This window comes from Sus scrofa, chromosome 5, assembly GCF_000003025.6.
Source record: "Sus scrofa isolate TJ Tabasco breed Duroc chromosome 5, Sscrofa11.1, whole genome shotgun sequence".
Lineage (NCBI taxonomy): Eukaryota > Metazoa > Chordata > Mammalia > Artiodactyla > Suidae > Sus > Sus scrofa.
Genome location: NC_010447.5, coordinates 87,734,912 through 87,757,019, shown reverse-complemented (window position 1 = coordinate 87,757,019; position 22,108 = coordinate 87,734,912). Strand labels below are relative to the sequence as shown.

At 37.7% G+C, this 22,108-nt stretch overlaps 1 protein-coding gene across 4 annotated transcripts in view; it reads right to left on the bottom strand.

Moving 5' to 3' along the window:
* Positions 1-22,108, bottom strand: part of NTN4 (netrin 4) — a 113,552-nt gene that overhangs the window by 27,685 nt on the left and 63,759 nt on the right. For all 4 annotated transcript variants that reach the window (XM_021092743.1, XM_021092741.1, XM_021092742.1 and 1 more), the window contains exons 4-5: positions 14,987-15,113; positions 13,004-13,192 (exon numbers count right to left, since the gene is read on the bottom strand). In XM_021092743.1, the coding sequence (XP_020948402.1) occupies positions 13,004-13,192; positions 14,987-15,113 (316 nt within the window). The remainder of the gene's footprint in view (positions 1-13,003; positions 13,193-14,986; positions 15,114-22,108) is intronic.

The following is a 22,108-nucleotide window of genomic DNA, read 5'->3' as shown; positions in this document are numbered from 1 at the left end:
TCCTCATGGTTACTAGTCTGGCTCTTAACCTGCTGAGCCACAATGGGAACTCACTCATAAGAAATATTTTTAGCTGTCATATTTTGTGTTCATCAGCTAGGTCACAGAGTGTAATCAAGTTCTTTGGATCTTTATAGGTCTTTGGCTTAAAGTATTTGGGGTCAGACACACCTGGGTTTAAATCTCTGCTTTTGACCAGCTGTGTGAACTTGGGCAAATTATATAATCAGTTTAAACCTCAATGTCCTCAATTATAAAATACAAAAGACACTACCTAACTCAAAAAGATTGCGAAGTAAGATAACTGATGTAAATTGTCCAGTGCAGTGTCTGTCCTCTAGTAGCCACTCAACAAATGCTAGTTTTCTTTTTTATACCCCATCTAATTCTGACTTTCTGAGAGTTTCGATATTTTATAATTATTTTCTTCACTATTTAATGCTTCTCATCAAATGCAGAATAGCATGTTATTTATTTATTCAGTGAGTTGCTCTGGAGACATTTTAGAGAATTCCATACCTCTCCCACTTCTCTTCCCAAATTTGACTGACTGTTATTTATCAGTTCATAAAATGTCTCCTTTTGGGGGTGAATTTTAATATGCTGTTTAATCTCTTTAAAAGATAGTCCTGTATGATTATTACATAATTACATATGTATTTTTTATCTATTCTTTCACTTCTTAACCTTCTGGCTTTTCATCCTAGATTGTTTTAAACTGGGATTAAAGTTTCCCAACCCTTATTGCCAAGTCACTGTTCTATTTAAAGTTTGCTTTTCAACAACAGTTACTTCATATTGATTCTATGCTAGAATCATTCACAGTTGCTTCCAAAAGAAAACAAAGATTTCTATGTTGTTTATATGACACAAGATGAACTCATGTGGCTTTGCTAAAACTACACTTTGAAAGAAAAAAACCCACTAAGCTCCTACTGAAAAAAAGTGTCAGTAACCCTTGGGGAACGAACAATTCTTTTCTGAAATGGACTAGAATACAGGCACAAGGATGAACACTGGAAGGTGATGTTGTGGTAAGGCATTCTGGACTTAATTAATTAAAGAATTTCACCTCAGAGACCATTTGAAGGCAAAGAATAACCATGCTAGAGGTAGAGGCCGTAACTGTTAAACGGAGACCCGAGCACGGAGAGAGGCAGCAGCCCCGCTGGAGAGCACGATGGGAAGGCGGTGTCTGAGTCGACTGCGAGGGGGAAGGCTGCTCTGCAGCAAGCCAGGCACCCACTCTGGGCACTCGAATTTCCATCAGCTGGTCAGTTTTCCCCCAAGCCCGAAAGAAGAAAAGCAAGAAAGGACAAAAGAGACTGGGATGGGTGACAGAAGGCTTTCTTTACAAAGATAGCTGGCTAGTTAGGGTAATGGTAACCAAGTAACCCGACAGTATCTTGGTAAACATTTGGTATGGGTTTTAGGGCCCAGAGACCAAGTTTATTTTTATTCGCTCTTTGCTAAAAGGCAGTTGGCTACATTTATTTTGTCCCACCAGGGAGGAAGGAAGGGCACGTCAGTTTTTCAAGAGGTTGTTTACTTTGACAGGGAGTGAATTCCACTTTCTTTTCCATTTGCTGATGTTTCTTTAAATGTGGAAAGAGATTATGCAATGGTTAAAAATACGTCTTGACATAAAAGTCAATTCATTTATTGTAAACTAACGAACTGGCTGTTTCCTAAAAAGGAAGATAATTCTGTTTTACAAAGCATTTTTTCAAACATCTGCCTCAATCCATGTTTCTCACTAAAGTAAGGGAAAGTTTCTATAGAAAAGCGTCATAGACTAGCTGTCGATATTCCATACTCAATCAATTTCCATCTGTCAGACATGTAATATATCTCTTGGTGTTCAAAGAATAGGTAAGGATTGAGGACGGGACTTCATGAAATACTGCATTCATAATTACTTAAATACTAACATAACATACTTACAATAGTTTAACGCTATATTCTGGTATATCTCAGTATGGAACTGAAAGTAAATTGTCACTGTAGCAATAAGCTATTTTTTTAAATAAATTCCAGCCTCATTACAATAATTCACTTTAAACTATGAGATATTTATGGTAGATAGATCTGTATACTATGAATAAGAGCGAGTTCTCTGAATGGAATTGCTGGGTATTTATTTTGAAACTGTTACATGAAAAACAGACATTCTAGAATTCTGCCAGAAATTTTCCTGGAGAAAAACAGAGGTTCTGAGTTAGACATTCTTAAGTGGGAGAAGATAACTGAATGAATGTTTATCAGCATTTGTATCTGTCGAGTTAGGAAAATCTTGTCTCGCCAGGAGTAGCATGTGTATTGGTTCTCACATGCTAGCCTGGAGACCAAAAGGCTGAACTAGAATCACCAATGATGCTTTTAAAATGGGGACACAGATTTGTGTCCTTATCCCTGTTGGAGATTCTAATTCAGTAGATCTAGGGCTGGGCTCTGAGATTTCATATTTCAACACGTTTTCCCAAGTGAGTCTGTCTCACATACACGTTTGGGAACCAATGACTAGATAGCAACAGTGCTTGAGGTCAGAGAAGGGGACTGTGAAAGTGGAGGCAAGACCTCGTTCAAAGGAGAGAAACCATTCCACTTTTGGTTTAGAGTCTATCTGAGTCTAAGTTCCCGATTTTAAAAAAATCTGGTAGTTCGAAATTGGCCATGGTGGGAATATTAATCCATAGAAATTGGCCAATGCTACAAATCAGGGCTTCTTCCCTCCCTAGAAATCCAACATGCCACTTTCCGGTAGGGTTATTCTCATATTTTTAATAGGCCTGCCCCTGGAAAATCTACTTAGGTTATAGGATACCAAAGGCACACGGTGACCTTAAAGATTTCAGGTGAGTCATGCTGGAAGCGACTGCCTTTAAGAACAAAGAGACAGTATTCCTCCAAGTGTCTCAGTACACTGTGAGAACTTTGTTTCTCTTTTTACTTCTCTATCTTAACAACTAGCCAATTCGTGCCTCCCTTCTGCTTTCAGCCCTAGATTTAGCTGTAGAGATTCACATTGTCCTTTGTGTTTACAGACCTTAAATGCACTGTCCTTAAAAATTTTTTTTTTCTTTTTTCTGAGTTGTAGAAATAAATTCAGTTTCAGTGATCTCTACTAGCCTTAAAAAAACAAACAACATCTCTGAAATCCTCAGGAGTGATTTCTTGGCTATGAACATGTGTAGTTGATTGTTTGGGTCCCATATTTGACTCTAGTTAAGGTTAAAATAAAGAGGAAGTGAGAACAGAGATGATTTAATTGCTCCCAAGGATAAATCTATTTGTTAGTAGATTTGGCGCAGGGCCCTATTTATTCAGCTTTGGTGAATTTATGGCCATTAACTAAAAGTGTACACATAATGCCATAGTATTTGGCATGGTGTTTTTTAGGAGGGAAAAATAGCCTAGAACATTTATGGGGCCAATAAGTCTTGGGCTTATTTGACAGGCAACTAGTTACCTAACTGTGAATAGAGTACTAAGAATAATGTCACTGGTATTTACTGAACCCTTTAATATGGTCAGGTTAAGTATTTTATTAAATGTGTAGTAGATTCAGTGAGGGAGAATAACATCCATTCATTCACTTTTCTAGATCATCTCATTAAAGGCAACAAAGGCACTCACTGATTAGAAAGTAGCACAAACTTTGTGTTTCGGCACTTTAGAGGAAAAAGTAAAAACGTCCACCGAAAGAGTGTGAAGCATCTCTTCGGGAAATTCTCTCCTTAATTGCCCTCACACCGCTCCCACCCTCTCACTTTTATGGCATGTTCCTCATTATTCCTGGGGCCAATAATACTACCTACACCAAAGTGCTTTTGTGAAAGTTAAATGAATTAATACATATACAGCCCTTTTAACAGTGGACGGAAAAGAATAGGCAATAAATGCCAGTGTTACTGTTATATCATCACTATCATCTCCGTGGATTAAAATGACCTGTTAGTATAAATTCCTTCCCATCTGGAATGTGAGATCCTTTAAGGAAGATCTTTTGTCTTTACAGGTCTAGGACTGACCACAGTGCCTGCCATAAAGGAGACACTCAATAAGTTTCTCCAGCTAAACTGACCTATGATTTACATACTTCCAGTAAATTTTATCTGGCCTACTGTTTCAGGTTTTCAATAGTGCCAACTCCCGAGAGGACATAAACTAAGAAATAAGGGAGAGAAGAGTTTTGATACCTCATCACTGGCAGTCTTATAGACTGTAGACTAACCAGGCCTACTTAATATGATGTCTGTGATTATTTCACTGATGGAAGTATAATGTTTATTATTTCTTCGAGATACAATTGTAAGTCTAACACTGGGAAAAGAAGAGCAAACACACAGAAGGAATCTTCTAGCATACGTCTTAAGTGATTTCTTCATGTAGATGCAGCCACTCTACAATAGGAACATTTCCAGTGTATTCTGGTCTCACAAGATGCTTCTAAGAAAAGCCTTCTCTGGTTAAATTTGAGAGACATATTTCAAAGCTCCATAGGAGTTTTATAAAACACTAGCATATTAAAGGGTGTGAAAAATCCTGAGAAAAAGAAATTTGGAAAGAAAACCTTTGATTAATTCACCATATCCTGACTTGGAAGGCTGTGGAAAAATTTTCCCCATATCTAATTCTTATTAACATCTTTTGGAGTAAGTGTGCCATGAGTCAAACTTTGGAAAATGCTATACCATAAAAACACACTTATCAGTAAATCTCTATGTCAGTCATTTAAAAAAATCTAAACCTATATGCATTCAAAGAGAGACACACATTAGTTAATTTGGATGTTCAGGGAACAGTAGGATATTGTTTGGCTGACTAAAAAAAACCTGTAGAGTAAATGCTCAATGCATTTATCCCTTGATGAAGAGTATTCTGCAGCTCTATCAAACTTTAACATAGTACAGTCACCTGAGAATTTTGGTAAAGTGCATGTTTGATTCAGTAGGTCTGGGGTGGGATCAGAGGTTCTGCAATTTCTTTTTGTGTGTGTGTGTGTGTCTTTTTTGCTATTTCTTTGTCTTTTCATATGGAGGTTCCCAGGCTAGGGGTCTAATCGGAGCTGCAGCCACTGGCCTACACCAGAGCCACAGCAACACAGGATCCAAGCCGCATCTGCAACCTACACCACAGCTCACGGCAACGCCGGATCGTTAACCCACTGAGCAGGGGCAGGGACCGAACCTGCAACCTCATGGTTCCTAGTCAGATTCGTTAACCACTGCGCCACGACGGGAACTGCCTGTTCTGCAATTTCTAATCGGCAACTGGATGATGCCATTTCAGCTGGTCTTGGGACCACACACTGAGTATCATGTTACTTTTTTGCCTTGTAAGCCTAGTAGAATAAATATAATAAAATTGTTATTTGAATAACATTGTGCATGTTGTTTATGGAGCCACACACTGAGATGGTTTAAATTTTTAGAAATATCCACTTGTTTTCTTGATACTACCTTCCTCATAAAAGTAAAGTGGGAACCAATGGGCAGAAAAGTTGTGGCTAGAGTGCTGTCTCTGTTAGCACTTAGCATGAAATATGGTACACTGTAGGTACTTAATAAATGTTAAGTGTATTAACCACTTTGTCATAAACTTTATTATCAGCCTTAGTAACTCTAAAGGGGATATAGAGACACATCTGCTAAGGAAGGAGTTAATGATATGCGAAGATTATTAATAAAAATGAAACTGTTTACAAGATAAAGTCTAAAACTATTATAGCCTATCTGGACTTCTGTGAGCTGGCTTCTGCCTCCCTCCCCAACTTCAGTTCCTGCCATTCTCAACATACAACCCATGTTGTAGCTTTATTAAGTGACTTAAAAAAACTTCAAGCAAATGCCACACTGTATCATGCCTTGATTAAAAATATTTAGTTTGGGGACCAAAACCTATAAAGCCTTTTTGGCACAGGTTCCTAGAAGAGCTATATAAGGTAGCATAAGTCATGTTTTAGATAATCTCTTTCATGCTCTTTTTATAAAACTCTGAATCCATGAGATCTCTAGGATTTAAAAATCTAGAGCTGGCAACCTTTTTACATTTTGTAAGAATAAGAGCCGTAGCTTGAACACGGAACAGTAATAAAAAACAAAACAAAACAAAAACAAACACAAAGTATTTATTTTGGCTCCATGTCTGCCAATAAACCTTTTCTATTTCTCTTTTTATTGGTAAGACGTAGATATTTTAAAAATTATCTGTTTTAATCCTTTGTACATTTATTCATCTTACAATTTTGCACAGCTGAAGAATTTAAAATTTGATTAGTAAAATGCAGTAAATTATACACAGTACTTTCAAATTAATATAAACATTACAAATATGTGGGAAATATATGAAACTTTCCTAATCAAATCACTGCAGTGGCTCCCAGTACCCTAGAGAATAAACATGAAAAATTTTAGGCTAACTACAAGGCCCTCTAAAATGTGGCCTCAATCAATGTTGGAAAGTTTTCTTTGACCATTCCCCTAGGTCTTCTGTTTGTTAGCCTAGTGAAAATGAATAGCTGTTTTCTATACCAGCACAGATGCTTAAATATTAGTTAAATATTAGAAACTGGGTTTGCTTTAATGAATGTAAATAAAATTTGGGGGGCCTTCTTCTAGACCAGTGTTTCTCAAACTTGAGTTGGCATCAGAATCACCTGGACGGTTTGTTTGTAAAACTCAGATTTCTGGGTCCCACCAACAGAATTTCTGTTCACTTGGTCTGGGTTGGAATCTGAGAATTGCATTTCTTTTTTTCTTTTTTAAATTTTTTTGTCTTTTAGAGCCACACCCATGGCATATGGGGGTTCCCAGGCTAGGGATCCAATCAGAGCTGTAGCCCGTGGGCCTAAGCCAGAGATACAGCAACGCGGGATCTGAGCCGCGTCTGCAACCTACACCGCAGCTCACAGCAACGCTGGATCCTTAACCTGCCGGAGGAGGCCAGGGATTGAACCCACATCCTCATAGATGCTAGCTGGGTTTGCTAACTCCTGAGCCACAATGGGAACTCCGAGAATTGCAATTCTAACACATTTCCCAAGTGACGTTGATGCCAATGGTCCAGGGACCACTATTTAAGAATCACTAGTTTGCTTGTTGACTTCTACTAAACTTGATTGCTAAAAGTGCAAATGCAATATGAATTGAGCTGCCTTTGTCTAACACAAGAATGATCCTTTAAAAACTAAGTCAGATTATGCCTCTTTTCTGCTCAAAATCCTGTGCTGGCTCATCATTTCACTCCAAGTAAAAGCTGCCATACTTTCAGGGGCCTATGGGACCATATTATTTGCCTCACACTTTTAGTCTCATCTTCTGCTACCCACCAAATCCTTTTCTGATGCAGCCAAACTGACCTCATTGTTTTTATTTTGACATAGTAGACACCTTCTTGTCTTAGGATGTTCTATTTGCTTAGATTTTTCTCTTCCAGTTAAATATTTGGCCAACTTTTTTAGTATCTTCAAATCTTTGCTCAAATCTTACCTTCTTAGTGATGAGGCCTATCCTCTTTTAATACTGCATCTTGTCTATAATCTCATTTATATGTGGAATCTAAAGAAACAACTCAGGAACAGAGAACAGATTGGTAGTTCCATAGGCAGGAAGTGGGGGTTGTTGGGACGAAATGGGTGAAGGTGGTTAAAAAAAAAACCAAACCTTCCAGTTATAAGATCAGCAAGTTTGGGGAATGTAACGTATGACATGATAACTATAGTTAATACTATACTGTATATATGAAATTTGCTAAGAGAGATCTTAAAAGTTCTGTTCGCAATGAAAAAAAATTGTAACCATGTGAAGCGATGGATGTAAACTAAACTTATTGTGGTGATCATTTCATAATTATCCATATACAAAATGACTATGTTGTAGATCTTAAACTTATACAATGCTATATGTCAATTATTCCTCAATAACACTAGGGTAAAGGAGTTTCTGTTGTGGCTCAGTGGGTTAAGGACTTGACATTATCTCTGTGGGGATGCAGGGTCAATCCCTGCCTTACTCAGTGGATTAAGGATCCAGCATTGCTGCAAACTATGGCATAGGTCACAGGTCCAGCTCGGATCCACTGTTGCTGTGGCTGTGGCATAGGCCATAGCTGCAGCTCCAATTCAACCCTTGGCCTGGGAACTTTCATATGCCACAGGTGCAGCCGTAAAAAAAACAAAACAAAACAAAAAACTGGGGAAAAATGGAAAAAAAAGTGCTGCATCTTGTCATTACTTTTCTCTTTCCAAATCTTTGGCACCTTGGACCCCTCTTAATATGTTTTATTTTTATTTCTTTGGTGATAATAACACATATCACCTTCTAAAAAACTACATACTTTACTTATTAATTATGTATTGTCTGTCTTCTCTGCTAGAATATAAGCTCATTAAATACAGGGGTCTTTGCATACCATGCTCTTGGATTGGAAGAATAAATATCAAAATGACTATGCTACCCAAGGCCATCTACAGACTCAGTACGATCCCTATCAAATTACCAAGGGCATTTTTCACAGAACTAGAACAAAATATTTTAAAGTTTGTTTGGAAGCCATTCTGAGATAGCCAAAGCCATCCTGAGAAAAAAAAAAAGTGGAGCTGGAGGAATCAGGCTCCCTGACTTCAGATTGTACTGCAAAGATACAGTCCTCAAAACCATATGGTACTGGCACAAAGACAGAAATATAGATCAGTGAAACAGGATAGAAAGCCCAGAATTTAACCCATGCACCTACAGCCAACTTATCTATGACAAAGGTGGCAAGAATATACAATGGAGAAAAGGCAGTCCCTTCAGTAAGTGGTGCTGGGGAGTTCCCATCGTGGCTCAGTGGTTGACGAATCTGACTAGGAACCCTGAGGTTGGAGGTTCGATCCCTGGCCTCGCTCAGTGGGTTGAGGATCTGGCGTTGCCATGAGCTGTGGTGTAGGTCGAACACATGGCTTGGATCCCACGTTGCTGTGGCTCTGGTGTAGGCCGGTGGCTGCAGCTCCAATTGGACCCCTAGCGTGGGAACCTCCATATGCCGAAGGAGCAGCCCAATAAATGGCAAAAAGACACACACAAAAAAGTGGTGCTGGGAAAACTGGACAGCTACATGTAAAAGAATGAAATTAGAACACTGCCTAACACCATACACAAAAATAAACTCAAAATGGATTAAAGACCTAAATATAAGACCAAATACTATAAAATTCTTAGAGGAAAACATAGACCAAACACTCTCTGACATAAACCAGAGTGACATCTTCTCAGATTCACCTCTTAGAGTAATGACAGTAAAAACGAAAATAAACAAATGGGACTTAATTAAACTTAAAAGTTTCTGCACAGCAAAGGAAACGCCAAACAAAACGAAAAGACAACCCACAGAATGGGAAAAAATATTTGCAAATGAATCGACTGACAAGGGATTAATCTCCAAAATGTATAAATACCTCTTGCAGCTCAATACTCAAAAAATGAACAACCCCATCAAAAAATGGGCAGAAGATCTAAACAGACAATTCTCTAAAGAAGACATGCAGATGGCCAAAAAACACACGAAAAGATGTTCAACATCATTCATTATTCGAGAAATGCAAATCAAAACCACTATGAGGTACCACCTTACACCGGGCAGAATGGCCATCATCAAAAAGTCTACAAACAATAAGTGCTGGAAGAGGGTGTGGAGAAAAAGGAACCCTATTACGCTGTTGGTGGGAATGTAAATGGGTGCAACCACTGTGGGAAACAGTATGGAGATTCTTCAGAAAACTAAAAATAGAACTACCATTTGATCCAGCAATCCCACTCCTGGGCATCTATCCAGAGGAAACCATGACTCGAAAAGATACATGTGCCCCAGTGTTCATTGCAGCACTATATACAATAGCCAAGACATAGAAACAACCTAAATGTCCATTGACAGAAGAGTGGATCAAGAAGATGTGGTACATATACACAATGGAATATTACTCAGCCATTGAAAGGAAAGAAATAACCCGACATTTGCAGCAACATGGATGAACCTAGAAATTATCCTGCTAAGTGAAGTCAGTCAGACAGTGAGACACCAACATCATATACTATCACTTACATGTGAAATCTAGAAAAAAGACACAGGAGTTCCCATCGTGGCTCAGTGGTTGACGAATCTGACTAGGAACCCTGAGGTTGGAGGTTCGATCCCTGGCCTCGCTCAGTGGGTTGAGGATCTGGCGTTGCCATGAGCTGTGGTGTAGGTCGAACACATGGCTTGGATCCCACGTTGCTGTGGCTCTGGTGTAGGCCGGTGGCTGCAGCTCCAATTGGACCCCTAGCGTGGGAACCTCCATATGCCACGGGAGCGGCCCAAGAAATGGCAAAAAGACAAAAAAATAGTAATAATAAAATAAATAAATAAATAAATAAATAAAAGACACAACGAACTTCTTTGCAGAACAGATATGGACTCACAGACTTTGGAAAACTTGTTTTCCAAATGAGACAGGTTGAGGGGCGGAGGGATACGCTGGGGTTTTGGGATGGAAATGCTATAAATTTGGGTTGTGATGATTGTTGTACAACTATAAATGTAATAAAATTCATTGAATAATTAAAAAAAAAAGAATACAGGGGTCTTTGTTTTGTTCCTGAATGTAATCGAGCCTGGGGCATATAATAGGCCCTCGATATATATGCATTGAATGAATGAATAAATAAACGAGTGTATATGTTAGGTACATTGTACTACATACGGTTTCAAGTCAATGCTATTTAACCATATCTTTTTGAAAATGTTGCCTGTTGTATAGAATATAGTTAATTTACTCACTGACAAATTAATTTCCTTCCCTGTTTTTTCTGCTTGTTAATCTATACTTCCTTATTTTTAGACATTTTTGCTAGTGATCTAAGGCTATGGAATATACACATATATGTATCTATTTAAATACATCCTGTACAAAATGGTTTTAGGGCTGAATATGTTCTATATTGAAGCAATTTCATAAGCAGGCCCTTCAGTCAGCACATGGAGTTAAGGAGACTATATTTTGGTCCCTAATGTACTGTGAATTTTTAAAGAAGTAATTTATCTTTGACATAAGGTATTTTTAGTCAATAAAGAGTAGAGGGGTTCCCGTCGTGGCACAGTGGTTAACGAATCTGACTGGGAACCATGAGGTTTCGGGTTCGATCCCTGGCCTTGCTCAGTGGGTTAAAGGATCCGGCGTTGCCGTGAGCTGTGGTGTAGGTTGCAGACACAGCTCGGATCCCACGTTGCTGTGACTCTGGTGTAGGCCGGTGGCTGCAGCTCCGATTGGACCCCTAGCCTGGGAACCTCCATATGCCGCAGGAGCAGCCCTAGAAAAAGCAAAAAGACCAAAAAATAAAAAATTAAATAAATAAATAAATAAATAAAAAGTAGAAACTTTATCATATTTCCCACTGCCTATCTTATAGGGCAAGAGTTATTATAATACTCGTTTTCATTTCTCGAGGGCTTACTATATGACAGGCAACATGCTCAGCACTGCACATACTTTAGCGTATGTAATTCTCATTACAACCCTGCGGGAGAATGAGATCGAAGTCCAAATAGCTTCAGCAGCTGGCATAGGGTTACACAGCGGGAAGAGGAAGGGAAAGCTTCAACTCTAGGTCTGTTTGAAACCTAAACTAAAATGAAAGTCTGAGTACAAACAAGGAACAGGAGTAAAACAGAATTCTCGGAGAAATATGATGCAAATCCAAATGTGAGGCTCATTGTTGAAAGTGAGCTGTGCCATACTCTGCCTTCCACAATCCAAGAGAGAAAGCTTGTGGAAAAGTAAGCCCACCCATATTTCATGTAGATATATCCTGCCTGATGTTAAAACTATGTATTTTTAAGAGTAATCGAATTTTTCCTTTAAATTAAAAACAAACCCAGATTTTAAATTATTGTCTCCCATTGTATTGCTCCTTTCCTGTCATTGTGTTTACATGGAGTCCTTGGTGGGGCAAGGAAGGGCAGGATCATTCATCTCCATTAACAGTCTTGAGTGGTTTGTTATATAATAATTTCTAAGCTGATAAATACGTAAATACGCATGTAGTTAGAGGAACTATTCATCCACACTGGACTTTTACTTCCGCTCTGCATACATCCTTTGTAGTCACATGTTTCAGATAATGTGCCATTAACTGAGAAAATCTTTTAAAATTCTACTCTTTTCTCTCTCTCTCTTCCTTTTTTAGAGCCACACCTGTGGCATATGGAAGTTCTCAGGCTGGGGGAGAGTTGGAGCGGCAGCTGCCAGCCTACGCCCCAGGCCCAGCCACAGCAGTACTGGATCCAGGCAGCTTCTGTGACCTCCACCACAGCTCATGGCAACGCCAGATCCTTAACCCACGGAGCGAGGCCAGGGATCAAACCCCCGTGCTCATGGATACTAGTCAGATTCATTTCCACTGAGCCACGACAGGAACTCCTGTAACAGTTTTTTATCTTGTAAGAGAGCAGGGAGTTATTGTTATCCTCCAAATTCACTTATGATACAATAGTACATTAGAGCAGAGTCAACCAAATTGCATTCACAATGAAACCAAAATCTGTCATTTTGCAGGTGTTGAAGTTCAATGCAGAAATGAAAACTAGAACGACCAAAATGCACATAACTGCTCTTTATTTCTTCATTTGAGTCCATTATTGTCTGTGTTCTACTCATATATTTGGTCTTAAGATAATCTTAAGTGTATCTTCCTCTTCATCAGTCTTTTTTCTCTCTTAGTCATCTTGTTTTCAAAATGTGGTGCTATAGGAAACAGTTTTATTTCATGGTGTGTGAGAAAGGGGATTGCTTTTATGAATATTGTACTGCTGTACCTAACAGATAGAAAATTCTTACCCCTTATCAGTGAAATTAGCTGAAGTGTATGAATGAGTTGTCTGGAATTTCATGACCTGTCTTCATTGAGCCAGCAAATGAAGGATGGAGAGTCATCTCTTTTGTACAAATCAACCTGTTTTCCCCAGTAACCACAAGTTCACTTACATTTGCAAGCATCTGGAGCAGAGAAGGGTCTCCGGAGGTCCCGGTAGAAGCCTGGCTTACACCGCTGGCAATGCTGACCTTCTGTGTTGTGCTGGCAGTCATTGCAGACGCCACCACTACGGTTTCCTGATGCCTCCCACACATTAATGTCAAAGTGACAGGCATCAGCATGTCCATTGCACTTGCAGGCTGGAGAAAAGCATGGGAAGGGAACAAAGAATTAAAGATACAATGACAGGCTCTCTAATATTCAGGCAGTTAGTAGTAGGGTAAGCCAACTGCTAATTTTTAAATAATTTAGTTTTTGAATATTGTACCTTTTTACAGTATAAGAATCAAAACAACATAAAAAAATATACACACTGAGAACTCTCCTCTTTCCATCCCCATTCACCCTGTTTCCTCTGGCCTTCAGTAGCTTCTTTCCTTTCTTCCTTCTTTCTTTCTCTTTCTCCCCTCCCTCCCTCCTTCCATCGATCCTGGAAGGAACTGTCTGGTGAGCAGGAGTTAGTAACTTGGCAGGTAGTACTTTCATGCGTACTATTCCTCAGCTATTGTTGTACTGGTGAGTGCAAGATAATCTCCTATAGGGGCCTTAATTTTCTTAGAGAAGCGGTCTGCAGAGTTTCTTACCTAACAGTTTCTCAAAGGCATTTCTAAGATTATCAGGCTATAGTGCCAAGTGACAGGTCTCAGGTCACTGTGTTCTATATGTATTTAGATATGCAGTTGGTTTCTGTGGAAAGGACCAGAATGGCATTCTAGGAATTTAGGAGAAATTCTTTAGATTCTCTTGATGAGTGATTTAGAATAAGAATCCGGACTTTTTCCTGGAGGTCAACTGTATTTGAAAATGTTCGTGCTATTGTTTTTCATTGTTTCCTTGATGTGTTATGATATTTTGACCAGATTCATAATCTTTAAAAAGCATAAGATAATTTAAGATTTATACTTAGAGGAAATCCTTTACATTTCTGAGAAACTAAAATAAATCAGTTCATGACTTCAGATTATGTATGGGAAGTGACGTCTCAATTTTACCCGTTGTACTTGTTTTTAAATCCTAGTAAAATTGAAATTTGTGAATGTAAACATTGTTATGGGCATGTGTATTTCTCTCTGCATATATGTTTCTATTTCATGTGTATTCCATTTTGAATTGCAAAGAAGGAAAAAAAAAAGATTTATATTCCTATGTGTTTTAGCCTTCTATCTAATCTCCAATCTCAAACCTAAAGTTAGTCATGGCTTAATTTCACATCTAATTCGTCATTATGAGTATCATACGTGAAAAGAAAGGCATTATGTTATTACGGAGAAAAGCATTTAATTTGGAGTCTTAAGACTAGGGATCAAGTCCTGACACTGTCATTTACTAACTTTGGCAAGTTACTTAATTTTACTAAGCCTCAATTTCCTGATCTCTGAAATGGGATTAACATTCACCTGCTTTATAGGATTATTATGAGAATTGAATTCAAGAAAGCTATTTTCATGTTTATAATTCACCATTTCAGCTATGAAGGTGACTGCATACACTTATCCTCAGTTGCTTTTGTGTCTAGCCATATATTTTTCTTTGTTTGTTTGGTTTTGGTTTTTTGGCCATGGCCACAACATATGGAAGTTCTGGGCCAGAGCTTGAACTCCCGCCACAGCAGCGACCCGAGCAGCTGCAATGATGATCCCAGGTCTTTAACCCACTGCACCACAAGGGAACTCCTAGCCATGGAACTCAAGGAGAGACTCAGGTCCCACATAGTGTCCAGCAAATGGGCAACACATCCTTGGTAAAATAGTCATATCAGTGAGTTTGCAAGCAGTAACTGATTTCAACGGTCGATGTCACAGTGGGCAGTGTAATGGGCTCTGTTTATGTAGGTTATGGTGTCTGTCACCCTCCACTTTATATTATACTTCTAGAGACAATGAGGTCCACCTATAAGTTTACAAAGACTTTGAGTCTGTGGGCTTGGCACTTACTTCTGCACTCTTTTGGAGACCCTGTTTTGCCATCAGCTGCTTCCCAGGGGCGGTCATTGTATAAAGGTGCACAATGTTGGCAGTGGGTCCCTGCTGTGTTGTGCTTACACATACACTTCCCGTGGACCTGCAAACAAAAATAAGTAAGAGCAATGAGCACAAACAATGCTAGGAGAAAGCAGTCTTCCCACAACTTCATCTTCTTGGTTGACTTTAGCCATATCACTTTCGTTTACTTTTCTGAACAAGTCATCAAGATGAGAGATCCTTTCTTTAACTTGCCTTGTGGTTATTCAAAAGATTACATAATGTATTTCCTTGGCTGTGGGATATGTGATCCTAATAGCAATTCTGAGGTACTGGTTAGATATTTGCTTAAATTTTTAATGACTTTAAAAATTTTAATTATTTATGCAAAAGTAATACATCCTCACTGCAGAAAATTTGGAAACCTGTAATCCCATCACAATGTGACATCATTATCAACATTTGAAGCATATATTTCCAGTACTTTAAAAATGCAGTTATATTTAAAACTTTTTTTCCCACATAATGTATTGAGATCATCTTTCTATTTCATTTAATATTCTTCTACAACACACATTTTAATGACTCCCTTATATGATGTGCAATTTATTTGACCAATCACCTATTTTTAGTTATTTAGTCTTTTAGATATTTTTAAATCCTGTATTTAGATTCTATAATGAATATCCTTGTAGCTATTTGTGTACATCTTTGTTTATTTGGAATGTGTTTTCTATAGATAAAATTGAGTAGCCAATATTTATGTGTTTTTTAAGACTTTGAAGACATATTGTCATAATGACTGGGCATTTTCTTTTAATCCCACAATTCAGAGCAGTTCAGGATTTTTTTTAAATATTACTTCTCACAGTGAGGAATACTTTAGTGGAATTATCTGAGATCTGAGACTTTTATGCGATTTTAATATCTTTTGTATTACCTCACCAATAATTTCTAAAAATTAATACTTGGGATCATCTGGAATAATTCTTAATAACTGTTGCCACAAATTTCAGTACCAAGATGCTTTTATTGGCACATGATGTCCTGACTATACAAATGAACGTTTTGTAAAGTAGCTCAGAATGGGATTCCCCAGTTTGGATCTATGAGGTGTTGTTTTTCTTAAGAAACAGTATAAAAAGGGAATTCCTGTCATGGCTCCGTGGTTAATGAATCCCGACTATGAACCATGAGGTTGCGGGTTCCATCCCTGGCCTTGCTCAGTGGGTTAAGGATCCGGCGTTGCCGTGAGCTGTGGTGTAGGTTGCAGACACGGCTCGGATCCTGCGTTGCTGTGGCTCTGGTGTAGGCTGGCGGCTGCAACTCCGATTGGACCCCTAGCGTGGGAACCTCCATGTGCCGCGGGAGCAGCCCTAGTAAAGGCAAAAAGACGAAAAAAAAAAAAAAAAAGAAAAGAAAAGAAACAGTATAAAAGGTAAATCAGCATAAAGGTAATAAATCATATCAACCAGTCAACAAATTTTTAATGAATATCTACGAGAGAGTAACTATGTTAGACTCCATATTTGATACAAAAACCATTACAAAATATGATTTCTGTCTAAGCAAAGTATAATGTATAATGTAGCTGGAGAAAAAAGATTTACAGTAGAAAAAAATTACAGATAAACAAGACTGTAAATAAGTACCTAAGAGAAAAAATAATGTTAGAATTCAAAAGATGCAGAAGTCACCATAGCTGGGCATTTATTGAGGACATTATGAGAGGGATTGGGTTCGGAGCTGGTCCTTGAACGTGGGTGGTATTTCTGGCAGGCCGAAGGGAAGAGACTTTTCAGGAAGAGAATCAAAAGTAACCAAAGTGAAGTGCTAGGGAAACTATGAACAAAGTTCATTTCAATACATCTAAAATATTCTGACTGCAGTGATAAAGGAAGTACTAAAAAGCAACAAGTACTTAGAGTGGCCAGAAATAAAATAGTCCCTAGAGTTTAACAAACGTGGCCATAGCCACACCAGTACATTGATGTATTCCTGCTTGACCTAATTCAGCCCTTGAGTAAGTTGTGTTATCTTATCCAGGACCTCTCTTTTCCTTCTCTTGGTATATGTATATCTTTGGCTCCACCAGTAGAGGCACTCTGAAAATAGCATATGCATTGTCCAAGTGTGTTATATATCTACTGTGGACCTTATGCACACATAAAATTCAGGTGCAGGAATTATTTAGGGCTTGGAGAACCGCAGGCTACTTGGGAATGAGGCCTAAGAGTTTTAATCTGGAAATTTTCATAAATAATTATTTTGGTGGCCACCTTACTCAATTTAGTTTCTATGTATTGTAATATCAAGTTTTTATGCTTAATTATAGCTGTCCTTTCAGTTCTCAGGGATTAGTCAGGATATAGATTTTTTTTCCCCCTGGCTGTGCCTATGGCATGTGGAAGTTTCTGGATCAGGGATTGAACCCACACCACAGCAGCGACCCAAGCTGCTGCAGTGACAATGCCAGATTCTTAACCCACTGTGCCGCAGAGAACTTCCAGGATACAGATTTTTTACATGAGAGAATTGTCTCCTTAGAGTACAGTGATGTTGTAAATTGTTTTTTTGCTTTTATTTATGGAAACTCTACTCATAGATTCAATTTATTGGTTTTGCTTCTGGAATGTCCAAGTGTGAGGTAAGTTATAGTTACCTATTTTCTTGGCCTTCTCTTTGTGACTATCTCTGTTGGGAGCTATTTATACGTAAAGTCCCGTGGGGTTGCAAGAGTTTATTGTACATCACTATTCACATGTCCAGGCAAGAGCCAAAGACAAATTTGCACTTAAATTTGGAGACCTGTAGGAATTCAATTTCACTGCTCTATAAGAATGAGGTCTTTCATCCTAGCTCCTGGATATCTGCTTTTTCATATATTCGGTAGAAATGCTTCAGCCCAAGTCTTTTATTAAATCTTTTAAATTCCACATTCCTTTTCATCATGAAAAAAATAAAAATTCTATCAAATAACTTATGCATGGTGAGCTTCTTTTAAAGCTTTCATTGAAAGGTGGATTCTTTGTTTACTTGTACTAGATGCTGATTTCAAAGAAAATGAAATCCATTGAAAAACTAAATGAGAAAAATCTTCCAAAGTTGAAGAATTTAGTAAAGTGAAGGCATACTTATGTAGCTGACAGCAGTTGTTAGCATAATGAAGATTCGTGGAAAAAGCAGTTTTGTAATTGTCTAAATTCTATAACCTGTTAAAAGAACAAAAACAAAAAACAAACCACCATATATAAAACACTCAGGATACAAGCATTTTATAGAATTCAATTCAAAATTCCTAGAATAAACCATCCCTAATCCATCACTGATGTTAAGGAGATTATACGGAATACTACTCCAGGAGTGCATTTGCAACAATGTTAAGAAGTCTAAAGTAACTATAGTAGAGATCAAAGTGGGTAACTCCCGCTCTGTCTAAGTAAACCAGAGGGCATGTGTTGAGTAAGTCCCGTTCTATCTAGATCGTGAAATATATTAAACGGTTTTAGTATGCTGACTTTATCTTGTAATACTGAAGATTCACTGAAGATTTCTGGGAAAGGTAGTGATTAAATATACCTAATTTTCCTCTCTTTAAAAAATTGCCTTCTATCTCCTATGTTTCTTATGTTCTTTCTTCTCTTTCCTTTATTCTTTTTTTTTTTTTTTTTTAACCTCTGCTTATACTTTCCAATAGCCAGTGGCAGTCATACATATTTTCTGATAATGTTTAGAATTTTAAAAGGTTGCTAATTCTTATTTTTGCCTTTTTGTATCCTTCCTACTTTTAAAACAATATATTAAATATTATATAAAGATAGATGCTGCAAACTATTGTTAGTTTTTTTAAGAGGAAATAAACTATCATTATAAGTCAGTTTTTCAGGTTTAGTCTTGCAATGCCCAAGGCCTATAAATAACCCAACTCATAAGTTAGTCCTGGCTCACAAATTCCAGGCCTCAGGAGGCCATAGATATTTAGGGAAACCTCACCAAACATTCACATGTATCACAAGATAATGTGGACAGGTCAGTTCCCTCTGGAGTAAGGATTTCAGAGCATTCCCTCATTCCTACATGCCGAGAATTGGGATGAATCTCCTGGGGTCTGAAAGATGCCAGCCCAGCAAATATTTCTGCACACAGAAAAATTCAAAGAGCTGTCATTTTGAGAATTACCAAAAATAGCTGTAAATCATTACCTAGACCATTTGAAACAAGAAATCCTTCCTCAGCGATACAACTCTTTCTGTTCAAGCTTGAAAGATCACCCACTATTTGATGCTCGTGAAAAATGTGCAAGTAAAACTAGGTCTTCATTGAAAAAAAAAAAAAAGAAAACAGAAAAAGGAAACTTTAGTAACAAGTTAAACATAGCTCTTGTTTGATACACAAACATAAGCTAAAGAGCAGGAAAATGGGATTATGTATTTAAAGTTTAGCTGAGAAAAGTCCTATCTGGCTGTGTAATTGGAAAATGAGAAATCTACTTTAAAAACAAACCTGCTGAATAGCATTGAGAACTATGTCTAGATACTCATGTTGCAACAGAAGAAAGGGTGGGGGAAAAAACTGTAATTGCAATGTATGCATGTAAGGATAACCTGACCCCCTTGCTGTACAGTGGGAAAATTAAAAAAAATAAAATAAAATAAAATAAAAACAAATCTACTATTCCTAATTATCCAAGAGGTATACCTTGGTGTTTTGGATTTACTGTGGATTTCATAAACTTCTGTTATACTCAGTGTATGTTTCTCTGTTGATGTGACAAGTTTTCCTACCTATATCTAATAGTATTTATTTGTTACTAACATTAACCTACTTGCAAATCATTTTTAGCATACTTATCTTACAAGAAAGGAAACTTACAAACTTTAAACCAGTAATTTAAGGAATTACTGGAACAGCTTGCTCATGAATACTTGTGCTCTTTGCTGACAAATATTATACATTAGAGGCAAACAGACATGGAAGAGAAAATAACACTCCATATTTAAGATTGTAGACATAAGGTGGGGACAAAATGAGAAAGTTACCTTTCAAATCCATCATTAGAAGGTACACATGCCTTACTTAGAAAAGCTGCTTTTTAATTGTTCTTTTTGGGTCAGAAGGCCTTCTAGTAGTCAGCAAACATAGAGTTGAGGAAACTGGCCATGGCAAGAGATTGTGAGAATCTAGTTGGTTATTGGCAGCGTCACGCATATGAGTTGGACAATCACTTACCAAGATGTTGGAGACTAAACATTAGATGGAAGACTGGCTTTGCCAACTTTTAGGGTCCTTCTCAATCTTAAGTTTCTGTGATTTTTAAGGCCTGCCTCTCTGCATTGTGGATACTGCTTGGTTGTAGGCAACCACCCATAATCTTTCCGAGCCACCTGATAAGACTTAAAAATCATATGGCTGGGTCCTATTACCATCTCACCAAAGCAGAATGTTTCCAAATGATGTGAAAATCAAATAAGGGAAAGCTAGGAGACATCCCTTCTTTCTTGCAGGCACTACATCTGATGTGGCACAAATGAAAAAGTAAATGTTAATTGTCTCTGAAGATGGATTTGCATTTGTTGATAATGACTACATGTAAACTGAGTTGTATTCTTTCTGATTTTCTCCTACTGTTTTCCTCCTTCTATATTTCATTTCCTCATTGCTTGTGACTAAAGTAATCATAGACTATCCTTCTAGCACCTGCCTTCCAAATAAAGCAGTATTTCATCATCTAGTGATGCTCACTGTTGACATTCGCCATGATGGAATTACCACAGTAAATAATCTTTCACTCAAATTAACTGAATCCTTTTATGAATGTCTGATAAAATTTGCTTCCCAGAAAGAAAGGAACCACTATTTTTAGTGTCCTACTAAAATTTAAAATGTAAGTTAGTGGAAAAAATATTTTACAGCTAAATATTCAGAAATTCTTGAATTTCATCAACTGAATAATTTCCTTGAGCTCTTGTGCCATTGTTTACATATATATGATTTTATTTTCATTCTTTATCATTCAACTTTGAATTCCAATGGAAAATGAATACTCTTTCACATTATCATTGGAACTTTAAAAAATGTTTGTGAAAAGAGGATACATACAGTGCCTACTCAGTGAACCTAAAAAAAAAAAAAAAAGCCCACTTAAAGGCAGCTGTGGCAATTCACAGACCTCCATTTAACTATGACAAGTGATTTAGAAAGTGGAACAATGCTTTGCAGCAACTTGAGACAAAATGTAAAGGCAAAAACTGATTTAATTTCTAAAGAGATAGTATGTCCCTTTTAGAGAAAAGGATTAACTTCTAAAAGAATGAACTTCTTATGCATGAAAAGAGATAAATTCTAATAATGGGCTAGCCTGTTAGAACCTGCTCCTCTTGAGCGGGACAAAAACATGCACAACAATGCTACAGCACAAACCTCTGAATAGAAAGCCTTGTGAGGAAAACATGTCTTTTCATTAACGAATAAAATATTCCTCTACCCTTCTTAAAGGTTTGCATGTTTTAATTTAACAGAAAAAGTCGTAGTTCTGTGGTGAATATGAAGCATAATAATTGAGTTTGGTTAAAGGGGGCTTGAAACATACTATCAGAATGGGATAAAATAGGTTGAAGCTGAATATTCCAAACCCTTGTCCAATAATATATATAACAAGAATGGACGTTATTGAAAAGCTCCTCAATCTATTCTTTGCTCTATACTTGAACACTAGAGAAAGCACATCTTGGAAGAAAGCATGGGCAATAAAAGAAAGATAGGTACACAGCAGAATCAATGATAACTAAAGAATGAAAATCAGCCTTGAGAGACCTCCCTCTTCTCAGTCAGCCTGTTGCCTGAAATTCTTCCTATTGGGACTCATTCCTTTAAGCTTCTGAATGGTATTTTAGATTCAAGAGCTACCTACAAAAATGCACTTATGCTCAGAGAGGGTAAATCCTAAAATTATTAGCAACAAACATATCAGCAGGGATTATAACCATCTGTTCTCAATCCTAGAACTGAACACAGAATTGCCTAAAGGAGGAAGTATCTTGCAGGTGGAGGGAAAGGGAATGTCTGAAGGGGAGAGGGAAGGAGCCAAAGACAAAC